General features: G+C 45.2%; 1 protein-coding gene across 11 annotated transcripts in view; it reads right to left on the reverse strand.

Moving 5' to 3' along the window:
• KMT2C (lysine methyltransferase 2C) overlaps window positions 1-18,405 on the reverse strand; it is a 1,516,687-nt gene that overhangs the window by 468,476 nt on the left and 1,029,806 nt on the right. For all 11 annotated transcript variants that reach the window (XM_069211124.1, XM_069211114.1, XM_069211120.1 and 8 more), the window contains one exon: window positions 15,988-16,370. In XM_069211124.1, the coding sequence (XP_069067225.1) occupies window positions 15,988-16,370 (383 nt within the window). The remainder of the gene's footprint in view (window positions 1-15,987; window positions 16,371-18,405) is intronic.

Here is an 18,405-nt window from a genome sequence, read left to right on the forward strand (position 1 = left end):
GCATCCTGCCACAGGGATGGAAGGGATGGAAGGACTGCCAGAGGGGTGTCTTACCAATAGTGCATGCAGTGTAGAGTGGACTAGTCAAACAGGCAGTATGCCATGTTGAGTTTGTATTTTAGGTTTGCACCAGAGCACTCAGCCTACAATGGTGGGACTGGTTGCAGCTGAGTGCATGGCCCTAGAGAGTGGCACAATCAGTGGCCTACCCCTAGTATCCCATGCCCTGGATACCTAGGTACCATTTACTAGGGACATACAGTTGCAGCTAAAGGTGTTGCCATTTGTGTCAATGCATCACAACAGTTTAAGGAAAGAGCTCTGACCCAGGGAACCTGGTTAGCAGGGGCCCTGGCACTAACATCATCTAGGCTACATCACATACCAGACAGATAGTTGGGGCTAGCCATGTCAAAAAGAGGCTTTTTCTCACAGTCCTTTCTCTTCCTTAGAAGGATGTGGGGGACGGAAAAAGTAGGGAAGGTGATGGATTGGCCTACATGAAAGGTGGCGTGACCACTATTGGCAAAAAGGAAGCCTTAGTGCGAAGCACCACTTTGTCAGGATAGATGGAAAGATAGGGCAGCTTAGATGTCAAGGCCTGCAGCTTACTCACCCTGCAGGCAGATGTAATGGCCACAAGGAAGGTTGTTTTTAATGTTAGAAGCCTGAAAGGACAATTGTGAAGAGGCTCAAATGGCGCATTAGGAATGTCAGAACCAAATGTAAATTCCATTGGGGCATAATGAATGTGGATGGAGGAAACATATGGGTAAGGCCCTTAAGGGAATTATTAACAATAGGAGCTTTAAACAAAGAAGATTGATCTGGCAACCTCGGAAATTCAGAGATAGGTAACCTTTGAGAGTGCCTAGAGTGGAGCCCTGCCAGGCCAGAGAAAGGATGATCAACAGGACCTCAGAAAGAGGGGCACAGAGGGCGGTCAACAGACTTGTCTGCACACAATGCAACAAATTTCCTTCAGCAAAACGTGTATACCGTTTTGGTGGAGGGATTTTTGGCTGACAGGATAAGGTTACAGACTTCAGTGAAGGTCAAAAGCTGTCAACTGCCGCCACTCAACCTCCATGCAAGAAGGCTGAGACTGGACAGGATCAGGTGGAGAACCCTCCCCTTCTGCTGCGACAGAAGATACTCCCGAAGGGGCAGTATGATTGAAGGATTGATGGTCATGCTCAATAGTTCGGAATACCAGACTTTGTGGCCAGTCCAGAGCCACAAATATCACTTGGTCCTTGCCATTCTTTATTTTCTTGAGAACTTTGGGCAGAAGTAATATGGGCGGAAAGGTTGACTGGAGGGCCTAAGATACACTTGAGATAAAAAGTTAGCAGAGCGAGTGCCGCCTTGGACACTGTAATGCACAATACTGCTGATATTGTTAATTCTCTGTGGAGGCGAACAGATCTAACAAAGGCTCTCCCCACTGTTGACCTTGTCTCTCCTCTGGATGGAGATGCCATTCGTGATCGACTAAGCATTGTCGGCAGAGTTAATCCGCTCTGATGTTCAGAGAGCCCACCAGATGTTGAACCCTCAGGGAGATGTTCCAGGCATGTCCAGAGATGCAGAGCCTCTGTACAAAGGGTCTATAACACCACTCTACCCTGCTTGTTGCAGTACCACATGGTGGTTGTGTTGTCCGTGAACACCTGCACTACCTTTCCTTGAGAGAGGGAAAGAATCCTTTCAATACCAATCTAACCGCTCGGAGCTCCAACAAGTTGATGTGGAGTCTGAATTCCGAAGAAGACTATAGTCCTCTGATCTCCACCTCTCCCAGATGGCCGCCCCACCCCAGTACTGACATCTGTCACTACTGTCAGATCTGGTTGGGAAAGGGAAAGGAGTCTGCATTTGACCAAACTGCGGTTCGTCATCTACCACTGCAGGTCCCCTGCAGTTCCCTCTGAGATCTAGACCATGTCAAAGAGATTCCCCTGATGTTACGCCCACTGGAACTTCAGGTCCCACTACAGAGCCCACATATGCCATCTGGCATGATTCATCAACAGGATGTAGGAGGCCGTGAGGCCCAGTAGCCTCAGTCATTCTCACTGAAATCCAGAACAGAGGCAGAAACATTAGTATAATAGCCTGAATATCCTGGACTTGCTGCTCTGGAAGATAAGCCCGAAACTGCACTAAGTCCAGAACTGCTCCGATGAAGGGAGGATCTGAGAAGAAGTCAGGTCTGACTCCTGCAAGTTTATAGTGAACCCCAGTGGACGCAGGAGGTCCACCATAGTCTGAAGGTGTGAGAACAGCCTGGGGCAAGACCAGCTTCAACAGCCAGTCATCTAGATAAGGGCAACCTGATACCCCTAATCTCAGCAGATGAGCTGAGACCACTGCTACCACCTTGGTGAACACCCGAGGGAGCACCATGAACTGAAAGTGCTTGTGACTTACCTTGAACCACAGGTAATGCATGTGGGCAGGCACGATTGCAATGTGGAAATACGGATCCTGCAAGTCCAACTCTACCAGCCATTCTCCTTGGTCTAGGGCAGACAAGACCAAAGCTAAAGTGAGCATCTTGAATTTCTCCTTTTTGAGGAAGAGTTTGACAGTTCAGAGGTCTACAATGGGGTAAAGGTCCTTTGTTCTTTTTGGGAATCAGAAAGTTGTAAGAATAACATCAGTCGCATTCCTCTCTATAGCTCCCTTTGCCAATAGAGCCAAACTTTTTCTTGGAGCAAAGATATATGATCCACTGCCAGACGTTCTTGAGTTGGCAGTATAGGGGAAGTGAAGACTCAAAGGGGAGGGAGTAGCCCATCTGAATGATCTGCAAGACCAATTTGTCCGATGTAATGGATTGCCATTTAAAGAGGTAACGTTAGATTCTCCCTCCAACTGGGCATCCATTGTCTTGCAGAACCATACTAGGAAGGCTTGGAAACTGCAGACGCCAAAGGGGTGGTGGCAGAAAATATCTGGCTACCTGACCCACGAGGTCTTGTATGCACCATGTCCATGTCTTAGCACAGTTTAGGAAGCTTGCATAAGATGGTGCCTGGCAGAGGGATGATGTAGTGGCACACCCCTTCTGTAGCCACGAAGGGGGGGAAGGCAGACTGGGGCAGACGGATCACTGAGAGGCCCAAAGACTTGGCCCTAGCCCAAGAGTCCTTAAAGCGCTCCAGTGCAGAGTCTGCCTTCTCTCAAAAGAGACGGGTCCAGTCGAAGGGCATGTCCATGAGGTTGGCCTGGATATCCTACAAAAAGCCAGATGTGTGGCGCCTCAAGGCCACTGTCAATGAAACCGCTCTGCCCAGAGAGTCAGTTGTGTCCAATCCACACCTAATGATTAACTTTTCTGCATCGCTCTCATCTTTCACTGCTTGGGAGAAGACGGCCTGTGACACCTCTGGGCCCTATATCAGCATAATCCACAGCATATGGGCATAAAGGTCCAAAAACCTATCCATGTTCACGAACCGCAATCCTAGGCTGGAGGAAGAAAACATCTTCTTTCCCAAGGTACCCAGCCTTTTGGATTCCCTGTCCAGGGGAGTGGCAGGGAATGCGTCATGGGAAGTTGAGGCCTGGACAGCTAGGGTCTCAGAGGTGGGGTGTTGGCTGAGGAAACTTGGGTCACCTTGGGCAGGGCGATGACGGTGGGCAACTGTCCTGTTCACAGAAGCCGCTATGATGGAATTGGACCAAGTTCTCAGCAGGACATCTGTCAGTGTTTTGTTGAAGGGGAGCAGGGGTTCTGAAGAGGAAATCTCCAGGTTGAGCCACTTCCGTCAAGAGGTTAGTCTTGACTGCCAATGAGGGAAGTTCAAGGTCGAGGACCTCCACTAGCCTCTTCCTCACCATCGCATATGATTGTAGGAAAGTGCCCTTTTTGGCACGGTTAACCCCTTTGCATTTTTTGCCTGATATTGATGCTGACTTGACAGTGTGTGCTGGGATCCTGCTAACCAGGCCCCAGCACCAGTGTTCTTTCCCTAAAAATGTATATTGCTTCCACAACTGGCACACCCCTGGCACACAGATAAGTCCCTTGTAAAAGGTACCTATGGTACCAGGGGCCCTGTGGCCAGGGAAGGTCCCCAAGGGCTGCAACATGTATTATGCCATCCTGGGGGACCCCTCACCAAGCACATGCACACTGCCATTGAAGGTTGTGTGTGCTGGTGTGGAGAAAGACAAATGTCGACATGGCACTCTTCTCAGGGTGCCATGCCCACAAACCACTGCCTGCGTCGTTAAGTCATCCCTCTAGCAGGCCCTACAGCCCTAAGGCAGGGTGCACTATACCACAGGTGAGGGCATAGTTGCTTGAGCAATATGCTCCTACAGTGTCTAAATCCATTCTTGGACATTGTAAGTGCAGTGTGGCCATAGTGAGTATATGGGCTGGGAGTTTGTCATTACAAATTCCACAGATCCATAAAAGCTTTACCGAAGTCTGGGAAGTTTGGTATCAAATGTCTCAGCACATTAAACCCACACTGATGCCAGTTTGGGGTTTATTGAAAAATGCACCCAGAGGGCATCTTAGAGATACACCCTGTATTTTAGCCAAGCCTCTAGTGCAGGAATGACCGGTCTGTGCCAGCCTGCCACTTCCAGACAAGCTTCTGACCACATGGGGTGAGAACCTTTATGTTCTCCGGGGCCAGAAACAAAGCTTGCACTAGGTGGAGGGGCTTGACCCCCATCAGAGAAGACTGAAAACATCAACATAACTTGGCCCCAGCTCTACAGGCCTGTCTCCCGCTTCTGAGGCCCAGCTACAAAAAGGCGACGCATCCTGCAGGACCAGCAACCTCTTAAAAGCTTCAGAGGATCAAGATCTCCAGTGGACAGCAGCCCTTTCCATAAAGAAACACCAGCAAAAGACTCGAAAACCACCCCGGATCCGCAGGTCCTGCCCACTCTGCACCTGACACCCAAGGCCCATGTCCAGGTGGCCCAACGGACTAGAGCTAGTCCCCAGCCGATTCTGACTTAGAGCACACCCTGGGTTGACCCCGCCTGTCCAACACGATGACGCCTGAAGCCTAAATCCAGAGTACTCCTCTGACCGCAAAAGAACAGAACTAAGATTCCTGATGTCCAAAAATACCTCTGCACCCGCAGCCCCCTGCCTTGGAGAATCTGACGCCGGTCCAGCAACATTCAGAAGGCGGCCCTCCTCCTTGTCCAGCCTATGGTTTCCCAGAGCCGACCCTCTGGACCTAGCCTGCAGCATCTTTGTGACCTCCGGGGTCCCCCTATTGAAAAGCATTAGAAGCCCTACGCTGTGTTTGCACCCTGCCGCCCCTGTGCCACTGAAGATGTGTTTAGTGCTGACCTGTGGCCTACCCGGTGCTGCCCTAAACTCCCCAGGTCTGCCCTCCGAAGAGAAAGGTACTTACCTGTAAGCAGGCCTGATTCCCAGAGACCCTAAAGGAGCCCATTTTAAATCTACCTCAACTTTGACCTTCTCACCCAGCCGGCCCCGTGTTGCTGGTGGTGGGTGTTTGGGGTTAACTTGAACTCCAACCTGTGGACATCCTAAATCCCGGAGACAGGAACTGTTAGTCTTGTACTTACCTCAAAACTGTACTAACTTTTCTTCCCCCTGAACTGTTTCTGAAAATTGCATTGTCAACTTTTAAAGCAGATATTTGCTATTTTCTTAAAAACAATTAAACTTGCCAAATTGAAACAAAGTGGTATTCATACATATGTTGGATACTTATTTGCAAATGTACTTACCTGCAACTTGAATCTTGTGGTTCTAGATATAAACTAACAAAATATATTTTTGCTATATAAAAACCATTGGTTTGGAGTTATGCATTGAGTGTGTGATTCCCTGTGTGTGTACAACAAATGCTTTGCACTATCCTCTGATACGCCTAACTGCTCGACCACAGTACCACAAAAGAGAGCATTAGTATTATCTACTTTAGCCTGTGTTACGCCTCTGGGGAACCCCTGGACTCTGTGCACACAATATCTCATTTTGATATAGTATATACAAAGCCAGCTTCCTACACGTACTGCTCACGAAAATCTCCGGATCCAGTCTGACATCTAGTGGGATCTCAAAGGTAAGGAATCTGCAACTAGAAGTCTCTATCAGATTTAATAAAACAACCGTCCACATGAACAGGCATCAGGCAAAAACTGCTTTAATAAATACAAAGGAAAATTTGATGTTATTAGTCAAACTGAATATATAATTTTCTGTTTTGCTTTTTCATTTGTATTTTCTTCTGAATTATATACATCCATCGCAATTTAGATTGCCCGTTTTTGTCTGATTCACCATTTAAGATGGTCACATTGTGGAGTACCTGTTAGTTCTTTTTTATTAGACTAATTTCTATATTAATATACTATATATATATATATATATATATATATATATATATATATATATATATATATATATATATATACACACAAGTCACCGTATATCCAGCACATTTTGTTTACTCTCTAAACGGAGTTAAAGAGGTTATAACTAGTTCCACATGTCTGTTTAACCCTTTCGCTGCCAGGCCTTTTCCCCCTCAGGTGCCAGGCCTTTTTTTTGGCTATTTGGGCTAGTTCACACTTAGGCCCTCATAACTTTTTGTCCACATAAGCCACTCACGCCAAATTTGCGTCCTTTCTTTCCAACATCCTAGGGATTCTAGCGGTACCCAGAGTTTGTGGGTTCCCCTGAAGGAGACTAAGAAATTAACCAAAATACAGCAAAAATTTCATTTTTTATTTTTTTTAAAGGGAAAAAAGGGCTGCAGAAGGCAGCTTGTGGTTTTGTCCCTGAAAATGGCATCAACAAAGGGTCTGCAGTGCTAAAATCACCATCTTCCCATCTTTCAGGAACAGGCAGACGTGAATCAGAAAACCCAATTTCTCAACACAATTTCGGCGTTTTACTGGGACATACCCCCATGTTTATGATTTTTGGTGCTTTCAGCCTCCTTCCAGTTAGTGACAGAAATGGGTGTGAAACCAAATGCAGGATCCCAGAAAGCGAAACATATCTGAAAAGTAGGCAAAATTCGAAATTCAGCAAGGGGTAATTTTTGTAGATCCTACCAGGGTTTCCTACAGAAAATAACAGCAGAAACTAAAAAAATATTGAAATTGAAGTAAAAAAAAAAAAAAACAGCTGTTTCTCTCCACGTTTTACTCTGTAACTTTTTCCTGCGATGTCAGATTTTTTCAAGCAATATACCGTTACGTGTGCTGGACTTGTTGTGGGGATATATAGGGCTTGTAGGTTCAAGAACCCTAGGTACCCAGAGCCAATAAAAGAGCTGCACCTTGCAATGGGTTTTCATTCTATACCGGGTATACACCAATTCATTTGCTGAAATATAAAGAGTGAAAAATAGGCATCAAGAAAACCTTTGTATTTCCAAAATGGGCACAAGATAAGGTGTTGAGAAGCAGTGGTTATTTGCACATCTCTGAATTTCAGGGTGCCCATACTAACATGTGAATTACAGGCCATTTCTCAAATTGATGGCTTTTTTACAGACGGTCTTGCATTTGGAAGGAAAAAATGTAGAAAGAATCTAGCTCAGCCGGCACCTAGGGAAACCTACCAAACCTGCACCTTTTTGAAATCTAGACACCTAGGGGAATCCAAGATGGGGTGACTTGCTGGGCTCTCACCAGGTTCTGTTACCCAGAATCCTTTGCAAACCTCAAAATTAGGCCAAATAAACACTTTTTCCTCTCATTTCTGTGACAGAAAGTTCTGGCATCTGAGAGAAGCCACACATTTCCTTCCACCCAGCGTTCTCCCAAGTCTCCTGATAAAAATGGTACCTCACTTGTGTGGGTAGGCCTTGTGCCCGCAACAGAAAATGTCCCAAAACACAATGTGGACACATCACATTTTCCCAAAGAAAACAGAGCTGTTTTCTGCAAAGTGCCTAGCTGTAGATTTTGCCCTCTAGCTCAGCTGGCACCTAGGGAAACCTACCAAACCTGCGCTTTTTGAAAATTAAACACCTAGGGGACTCCAAGACGGGGTGACTTGTGGGGCTCTCACCAGGTTCTGTTACCCAGAGTCCTTTGCAGACCTCACAATCTGGCCAGAAAACACTTTTTCCTCACATTTCGGTGACAGAAAGCTCTGGAATCTGAGAGCAGCCACAAATTTCCTTCCACCCAGTGTTCCCCCACGTCTCCTGATAAAAACGGTACCTCACTTGTGTGGGTAGGCCTAATGCTTGCGACAGGAAACCTGGAAATGCCCCAAAACACTATTTGGACACATCAAAATGATCAAATACGCAACTACCCATGTTTGGGGGGGGGCACCTGCGTTTTTGGTCCTGGCCTCTGCAGCCATCTAGGAAAACCTACCAAACACAGACATGTCTGAAAACTAGACACCCGAAAAATAGCCTAAAAATAATTTGCTCCCCCCGGGAGCGACCCTTGCCTAATGAGTCGCTCCCCATACAATTTTTTTTTTAAATGAACACAACAAAAATTAACCATGGTGTCTAGTGGTTTTCCTGGAGGTATAATCCTTTATAGTCCTTCTACGAAGGCTTTAATAACTGGGATTCTAAAATGTGACTTTGTAAGTTTAATCTGCAGGTAAGCAGAGATTGCAGTGAGATTAATTTTGATAGAAGAAAAAGTGAGATTTGCTTTTTGTAGGTGTAGTAAGTAACTCACAATGTTTTGTATGGAAGCATCTAACGGTGTGATTTGGTTTGCTTGGCAGTAGAAAACAAACCTTTTCCATTTGTTAGCATAACAATGCCTTGTTGTCGGTTTGCTTGCTTGTTTAATGACTTCCATACACTCATTTGAAAGGTTTAGGTAGCCACATTCTAAGACTTCAGGAGCCAGATTGTTAGGTTGAGCGATGCTGGATTGGGGTGTCTGATCTATTGTTTGTGTTTGTGTTTGTGTTAACAGATCGGGTCTGTTTGGGAGTTTAATGTGAGGTACTACCGAGAAGTCCAACAGTGTGGTGTACCACGGTTGGCGAGCCCACGTTGGTGCTATGAGTATTAGTTTGAGTTTGTTTTGACTCAGTTTGTTGACTAGGAAAGGAATGAGTGGGAGAGGGGGAAAAGCGTAAGCAAATATCCCTGACCAATTGACCCATAGAGCATTGCCCTTGGACTGAGGGTGTGGGTACCTGGATGCAAAGTTTTGGCAGTTTGCGTTTTGTTGCTAAAAGATCTATGTCTGGTGTCCCCCAGCAGTAGAAGTAATCTTGTAGAATCTGGGGATGTATTTCCCACTCGTGAGTTTGCTGGTGATCTTGACTGAGATTGTCGGCTAACTGATTGTGAATGCCTGGTATATATTGTGCTATCAGGCAAATGTTGTTGTGAATTGCCCAATGCCAATTTGTTTGTGCTAGGAGGCATTGTTGTGACGAGTGTGTCCCCCCCGTTTGTTTAGATAGTACATTGTTGTCATATTGTCTGTTTTGACAAGAATGTGTTTGTGGACTAGAAGGGGTTGAAAAGCTTTTAGTGCTAGGGAGACCGCTAGTAGTTCTAAGTGATTTATGTGTAGTTTTTGTTGATTGTCCCATTGTCCTTGTATATTGTGATTGTTGAGGCGTGCTCCCCACCCAATCATGGAAGCATCTGTTGATAATGGCGTGAGGCACAGGGTCTTGAAATTGCCGCCCTTTGATTAAATTTACAGTGTTCCACCATTGAAGCGAAGTGTGTGTTTGGCGGTCTATCAACACTAGATCCTGAAGTTGACCCTGTGCCTGCGTCCATTGTTTTGCTAGGCACTGTTGTAAGGGCCGCATGTGTAGTCATGCGTTTGGGACAATAGCGATGCATGAGGACATCATGCCTAGTAGTTTCATGACAAATCTGACTGTGTATTGGTGATTTGGTTGTATGTTTGACACCATAGTTTGAAACGATTGAACTCTCTGTGGGCTTGGAGTGGCAATTGCTCTTTGTGTGTTGAGTGTGGCTCCCAAGTATTGTTGTAGTTAGGATGGTTGCAAGTGAGATTTTTGGTAATTTACAGAAAACCCTAGTTTGTCAAGGGTATCTATTACATATTGCATGTGACTGACATCGGTGTTGAGTGTTGGCTTTTATTAGCCAATCGTCGAGATATGGGAATACGTGCATGTGATGTCTCCTTATGTGAGCTGATACTACAGCAAGGCATTTTGTAAATACTCTGGGCGCTGTTGTTATCCCGAAAGGCAATACCTTGAATTGGTAATGTTTGCCCTGTATGACAAATCTGAGGTACTTCCTGTGAGATGGATGGATGGGTATATGGAAATACGCATCTTTTAAATCCAGTGTTGCCATGTATTCTCCCTGTTTTATTAAGGGAACTACATCTTGTAGTGTGACCATATGGAAATGTTCTGATTCGATGAAGATGTTTAATGTCCTGAGATCTAAAACTGATCTTAGTGTTTTGTCTTTTTTGGGGATAAGGAAATATAGGGAGTAAACCCCTGTTCCTTTTTGGTGGTGAGGTACTAGTTCTATGGCTTGTTTTGTTAATAGTGCCTGTACCTCTATTTGTAGCAGGTCTAGATGCTGTGCCGACAGTTTGTGCGCTCTTGGGGGAACATCTGGAGGGAAATGTGTGAACTCTATGCAGCAACCACGTTGGATAATTGATAGAACCCATGTGTCCGTGGTTATGCCTGACAAATGTTTGTGGTATTTTGTTAATCTTCCCCCTAGCGGTGATGTGTGTTGGGGAAGTGTGACATTGAAGTCACTGTTTGTTACCGGGGGTCTGCTTGGAAGGCTGACATTTTCCCCTTTCTCTTGGGAATTGTCCCCTGAATGAACCACGAAACCCCCCTCATTGGTATTGTGACTGATAGGTGGGTTTTGTGTGAGAGGTGGATGACTGAGGGTTGCTGTCTAAACCTTCCCCTAAATTGTGGCTTTCTAAATGTCCCCCTATCCTGGGAAGTGTAGAGCGCGCCCATGGCTTTGGCCATGTCCGTGTCCTTTTTCATTTTTTCGATGGCGGTGTCCACCTCTGGCCCAAATAATTGCTGCTGGTTAAACGGCATGTTTGACACTGCCTGTTGTATCTCAGGTTTGAAACCTGAACTTCGTAGCCAGGCATGCCTCCTGATCGTGACTGCCGTGTTTACAGTTCTTGCAGCGGTATCGGCAGAGTCTAGTGCCGAACGCATCTGGTTGTTGGAGATGGCTTGTCCTTCCTCAACCACCTGTGGAGCCCGTTTCTGATATTCTTTCGGTAGATGCTGAATGATATCATTCATTTCATCCCAGTGGGCTCGGTCGTAACGGGCAAGGAGGGCCTGTGAATTCGTGATGCGCCACTGACTGGCAGCTTGCGACCCAACTCTCTTCCCCGCTGCGTCAAATTTGCAGCTTTCTTTATCAGGAGGTGGTGCATCCCCTGATGATTGCAAGATTGCCCTCTTCCTTGCGGCTCCCACTACTACAGTGTCCGGAGGGAACTGCTGTGTAATGAACACAGGATCCGACGGGGGTGGTTTATATTTTTTCTCCAACCGCGGTGTGATGGCCATTCCCTTGACCGGCTCTTGGAAGTCTTGTTGTGCATGTTTAAGCATGCCTGGTAGCATAGGCAGGCTTTGATACGATGCATGTGTGGATACCAGGGTATTGAAAAGAAAGTCATCCTCCAATGGTTCAGAGTGCATAGTGACATTATGGAATGTCGCAGCCCTGGCTAATACTTGTGGTATAGGAGGTGCTATCCTCTGGAGGAGATGGCTTTGAGGGGTAGCACTCAGGGCTGTTGTCTGAAACCGGTGGGTCGTAGAGGTCCCAGGGATCTACATCTTCCTGTGTTTGCACAGTATGTGTGGGTGACTGTGCAGTTGGCGTGCCAAATGGCGACCTTGTCCTTTGTGGCGAATGTGGTGGTGATATTTCTGGTGAGAAATGTGGAGTTGGTGACTTTTCTCTAGCCACTTTTGCTCTTGGATGATCAGTTTCAGTCTCTGCCTGTGTGTGAAAATTTCCTTTTAAATTTGAGTTTTTCCAGTATCCTTCTGGATCTGTAATCTTGGTTGACTTTCATCAAACTCCTCCACATCCAACTCCTGTTCAAACCTGTGCCTCTCTTTAAGTTGCTTGGAGAGCCCATGTTCTTCTGTGTAAGAAGTCTTTTTCGGCTCCGAAGCCGGCTTCCTCAGCACCGAAATACCCATTGTCATGGTTGGCCTCGGCTCCGAAAGGCTCTTTCGAGGCTTAGTGGTCTCGACCAGTCTATGTCGACCTTTTTCTCGACTCGAGTCGAAAGACTTCGGCATGATTTCGGCCTTTTTCAGTGCCGAAGATGTTGCTTGGTCACTGCTTTTTTTGTGGGTCGAGCCATGGCCTTCAGGCAGTGGCGTCCCCGAGGGCTTTTGCTTTTTTGTCTGACTTTGGGGATGGGTCGGGGCACGCGTACTCACTTTTTGGCCTACTGTCGGTCTCCGTCGGATTCATCCGATTCCTGGATGGAGATAGCCATCCCCTCCTCTTCGACGTCGAGGTGTTGTGCAGATTTCGACGCCATCTGTAAGCGCCTCGCCCTCTGATCTCTCAAGGTCTTTTTCGACTGACCTTGCAGGCCTCGCAGGTATCCTCCCTGTGCTCCGGTGACAGACACAGATTACAGACCCGATGCTGGTCTGTATAAGGATACTTGGCGTGGCACGTTGGACAGAACGGAAGGGGTTCTGGTCCATGAGGCTTCGACGACGGGTGTGGTCGGGCCGACCAGGCCTCGGCTGGGTGCAGAAGCCCCGAAGGGCCGCTGAAGCGGTTGTCTCGTCGTGCCGATGTATCTATAGGAAACCGGTCCCGAACGCAACAATACCGACGGATTTTCGATTATTTTAATACTTTCCCGATTCGAAACACAGAGCGAAGAGGAACACGTCTGAACTCGATGGCGGAAAGAAAACAATCTAAGATGGAGTCGATGCCCATGCGCAACTTGTAACACTCCAAGCCCAACACTAGATGGCAGGAACAGTGCACAGCATGTGTATCTGCAGCTACACATGCCATCAACTATATATATATATATATATATATATATATAATGTTTATGCATGATTGAGTGAAAATATGGCTTTTGTAAAATAGGTCCATTCAATGTGAGGAATGTTGTAAAGTGACCACTTTCTGGGTAGAACTCCCAGTTTTTGATTGGCTTAGGAGTCATCTGCTGGTAATCTTAAACACTAACATTGGAATAGTACGATAAGGTCATCAGTGTGTGCTCTATCCCTAAAACATGATGAAATTGGCTTAAAACCTGATTGGAATATTAAGTAAGGCCACAGTATATGGTGCAGAACTAGACCTATGACATTGAAAATTAAATGCCACTCGTGAAATGTAGCACCTATTGTCTCATCCACTACAGTGCCAGTGAACACACAGCTTTTATGCCTAATTTGTATGTCCTGACAGCAGCAGTGCTGATCCTGCAGGCCAGACCCATTTAAATCACTCTTTGACAGGCAAAAAAACCTGGTTTTAATTATTAAATCCGTCACCTCTAAGCACACCTTGCTACCCAAAATGTATGGTGCATAATATTTAAAAGTGGAATATGTGTGTCCACAGAAGATATATGTCCCCCCAGTTACTAGATCCAAATATGCCATTCTCACTGGTAACAGGCACATAGGGGAAGTTAAAGTTTAGATTAGACACTTTAATCCAGTGGTTCCCAACTTTTTGACTTCTGTTGACCGCCACTTTATCAATACTGGAACCCGGGGACCCTCACTGAACCATTACTGGAATCCGGGGACCCCCCCACTGATTCATTACTGAAAGCTGGGGACCAAATCTGTTAAAATTATTACATTTTCTAAGCAGTCGCGGACCCCCTAAGGAGCCTTCACGGACCCCCGGGGTCCCCAGACCACAGACTGAGAACCATTGCTTTATTCTATCAATTTGACTTGTACCAGCTACAGACTCTATTCCAACACTTAAGATAATGAATAACCTTTACCTTACCCTGAAGGTGCTGAGGTCAATTTGTATTAGATCTCCAGCAACTGGTCAGCCCGTAGCTACCCAAAATTAGGAGAAAGAGGTGTGAAAACAGTTCCCAGAGCAGTGAGAGTGGCATGGGAGTGGGAGTGTGGAGGCATTTTCTTCCCTTGGCAGAAAGACTAGCTGAGGTGTGTCCAGGAACTTAATCAACATTAAAAGGGGCCTGTCCTGTCACTATCAAACGGTAGGTAACACTTTGAAAGCCCCTAAATTCCAGAGAAGCAGATCCTGATGACCTAAGAAGACCAAGGACACTGAAGAGGCCCAAAAGCAAAGAGGAGAGAAGCAGAAGCTGACCTAGTACCAAACCTACCGGCCTGTCTGCATCTCTTTCGAAATCTGCACCTGCAGCTGTGACCTCAGAAATCAGAGAGAACTGCCAGCCTTCGATAAAGACTCAAAACCTCCCGTGAACAACAGGCCTGTTCTCCTCCAAACTCCAAAGAAAGGACTCTGAAGCCTCCGGAACCACCAAAACTCGACACCTGAAGCACCCACTGCACCTGTTGCCTACGGCCCGAGCTGAATTGGGCCACCAGGGCCAACAGGGTGCCCCAGCCCTCCAGAGTAAGTGCCCATCATGGGTTTACTCTTTCTGGACTCCCGTATGAGGCCTACAGCCTCTGCATGCAGCCCTCCTCTCCCACGACCGCTCCAGTAAGGAAAATTCAACACCTGAAGATATCTCTGCATTCGTAGCCCCTGAGCCATGGGGAAGAGGACGAATGATGCCTACCTGTGTCGAAGCATCGTGAGGTCAGATTCCAGCTGTTGCTTCAGCCTGACTGGCTTCCTGGCCACAACCTGCAGCCTATTCGCACTGACCAATCCCCACTGACACGCATTGGGTACCCAACGCCAGTATGCACCCTGCATCCGGCCGCCCCTCCTGCCACTGGTGGTGTACTGCTGGTGCTGCCTTGAACCTTGCCCACCATTCACCTTAACTCCTAGAGGTTGGTCTTGTAAGTCGCTGTACTCTACCTGTTTGCAAAACTTGTTTTGCCTTCCATAGGATAACATTGCACAACTCAGAAATTTTACTAAGTGCTCACTTTTTAAACTGAAAATAATTTATATTTATTAATGTACTTACCTGAATGATTTTTCTCGGATGCCAAAATATACTTAAAGGTACCTGCTATTTGTATAAATTGGTGTAGATCTCCTCCTTGAGTTGTGCGTTTCATTTATTGACTATTGTGTGTATTTGTTAATGTCCTGCACTCCTCTGTGTTAAGCCTAAGGCTGCTCTACCACCCTACCTTCAAATAGAGCACACTTTGGGATTGCATAGCAAGCCCCTGTCCACTCATTGGGGAATCCCTGGACTCTTTACATGGTAAATCTAATTATTGACATACCACATTAAGAGTCAGCTTCCTACATCATTTTAAAATAAATGTATGTAAAAATTACAAAAGGCATGCTACCCACTTCTACAGCATGGCTTATGAGATAAACTAAGGACATCTGTCTGAAAAGCAAATCTATTCATTTTATGACCGAGGACAGGCACATTGAAACCAAGTCAACATACCATGTGCAATTATCAAATACATATTCTTCTATAACAAAATGTTGTGGATAAGTCAGTCAGTGCAAATTTCAGACTATATGGTTATGTTACGAAAGAGGTTTTATGCAAACCACTCAGTGTACCACTGCCCAGGCTGTGGAGGAGGCCCAAGTTTAATAAAAGCATGGTATGCAACTAGCATTTATTCAGAGTTCATAACGTGGTAACAGCTACTCTGGGTAACAGAAAAACTATATAAGACAAAATATTTAAGTCTGTGAAAGTTGGGTACCTTGGGAGTGCCTCTAATAAGTACGCTTGTTATGAAACAATTAGAATGTACCTCTAATTGACCAAGTAAATGATTATGGTGTTGCAATATTAAACACACAAAACATCTAAAAATCGGATTAGAACAGTTATATTTCAATTTTTGTAGCATACCTTTGACCATGAGGTCTCGGTCCTATGGAAGAAACGTCTCCTGCAAATAGGGGTCTGTTAAACTGGCCATTAACAGGAAATGGCCCACACTGTTCGTTTGGAACAATAGCAAATCTTTCACTTGTTGGTGCCACAGAGAACCGTTCACTTCCTTGGGGCCTAAGAAATCTTTCACTTCCTTGTTGCATAGCAGTCTGATTATTTCCAGGGTAAGGCGGAGGGGGTCTGCTGAAAAGTTCATTCTGTCGATTTAGATTCTCATGCTGCCAAGATGGAGGTGGGCCCGTATGTGGTGAAGTGGTTGGATTCTCCAGCCCCTTTTCTTGACGGCCAGCATTTTTGTTTTGCTGTTGCAGTAGGAGACGCTCACGCAACTTCTGTCGCTAGCGAAACAAAAACAGCAATTATGATTAGTTAATAAAGTAAAAAAGGCAAATTATATTGGTGAAGCCAAAATTAAGTAACTTTACTTAAACTATTGGGTTAAGGTACTTAAAAATGAGCCATTTCTTAAAATCATCATGAACCACAAACAATAGCATTAAAAGTAATTTACCAAAATAATTTTGCAAATGGCAATGAAACTAGCAAATCCAAAACTAAAGTATCAATATCTTATGTTCATAATCCTCATTCCCGAAGAATCATTTTTTATGTTGCAAGTACAACAATTTAAAACCACAACACCATATTTTACCAGTAGGTGAAGTAAACATTCAGGACGTAAGGCCAAGAGTAAAAAGAAGGCCTTTGATTTAAGGCATGAAAATGTAAACACTGATGCATTTTAAGTTTGAGTTCCAGCCCTTTGGTGCTGATTTCAAAAGGAGTCTTTTCTGGTGCAATCTACAAAGAAAAACTATTTATTTAAATACTGGGCTTGCCTCACACCTCCAAAGCATTACCAAATGATTGATGGTGGAAGGTCTGACACGATGACACATCCAACATGACTAAGGCTGAAATGTAGCTCATATTTAAAACCAAGGGAGTATCCCCTACCAACCAGAAAATAAAAAAGCTCAGTAAGTCAAGCGTGCAGCCTCAAACATTCATTCAGATAAGGAATGGTCACCAATGAACAGCCTTTATGTGGTGGACAGGTGGGGGATGAGGATGGAGACCAGACATCTCAGAAGATGGTAATCTTGCTTCAGCGCACCATCACAGTCCTCTCAATCACAGCTGAAACGTTCCTCATGAATATTACTCAGTGAGGTAAGAAACCAAAGCAATGGAGCACTGTTATATAGACTATAAGGTCGAAATTGTCCTCTCTGTTAAAAGCCTCAGTATTAACCTAATTCATATTAGTGCAGAGGAACACTACCAAGCTTAAAATAGTCACTGCTGTCTAACGTGGAAGGTCCCAACGTTGAGATGCTCGCACTTGACTGCGACCATGCTGGGCAGATACATAAAAGATAGTTTGTTAATGCTTTATGGTGCTTATGACTAATCACATTCTCTGAAAACATTTGTCAATAGGAAATGAGCTTTTACATTTTAAAATCATGGATACTTGATGGTTTCCAGCCCTGTGGTACCTTATACTTATTTATTTCTGAAAACCAGAGAGAAGTAAACTTGCATCAGCGACAGAGACTGGATAATGCATTTGCACATTCAACCATTTAGGTGTTGTTTTTGGACCATGTTGGTAAAGAAAGCCTTGGAACACACAAAAGGAATGGGAGCTGTCAGACAATGGTACTGTGATGTGGTACGTAACTGGAACTACTGTGTGTTATATGATACTCTACCTACCTTTTTAACATTGGAAGACATTCAGAAAGTAATTATTGGGAAAATAAGCGATGTAACAAGGTATTTTGGAAATGAATCCAAGATTTAGTGTGGTATTAGAATTTAAGTAAAGGCTATTTTATGATGGCTAGACACTATTTGCAATCTTTGTGTTTAGAAGTACAAACTTTATAATCAATAGTCGTATCTGTCATCTGCAAACTCTTGCGCTTAACACCTGGCAGACTGAAAGAGGTGGTATTCCAAAAAGAAGCTAAAACAGTTTAGAATTATTTGATCTCTGTAAGTGAATACAATGGCAAGCAGTTTGTCACAGAATTCTGTAGGAACAAAAAATTGCCTGCCTCAACCATCACATTAGCCAGGTCAAGATAGATACACAGATGTGCAGAAACTAGATCAGGCTGCAGCTTGCCATAACACCACAAAAATAAGATGTGAATGAAATATTACGAAGAGTGCATTCCCACCTTGAGGGCATAGTTCATCTGCCAGCTTTTATCACTTGCTGTCAGGCTCTGTTTGTGAGGGCCACAGGCAAGTAGGGGCCACTCTGCCTCACCCATGAAGCTTGGTTGGATTTGCCTCTAATGTCCCGTAGTGCATCCCTATAGCTCTGCAAACTGGGCTAAATACACCCCTTTCAGCACT

Source organism: Pleurodeles waltl, chromosome 10 (genome assembly GCF_031143425.1).
Source record: "Pleurodeles waltl isolate 20211129_DDA chromosome 10, aPleWal1.hap1.20221129, whole genome shotgun sequence".
Lineage (NCBI taxonomy): Eukaryota > Metazoa > Chordata > Amphibia > Caudata > Salamandridae > Pleurodeles > Pleurodeles waltl.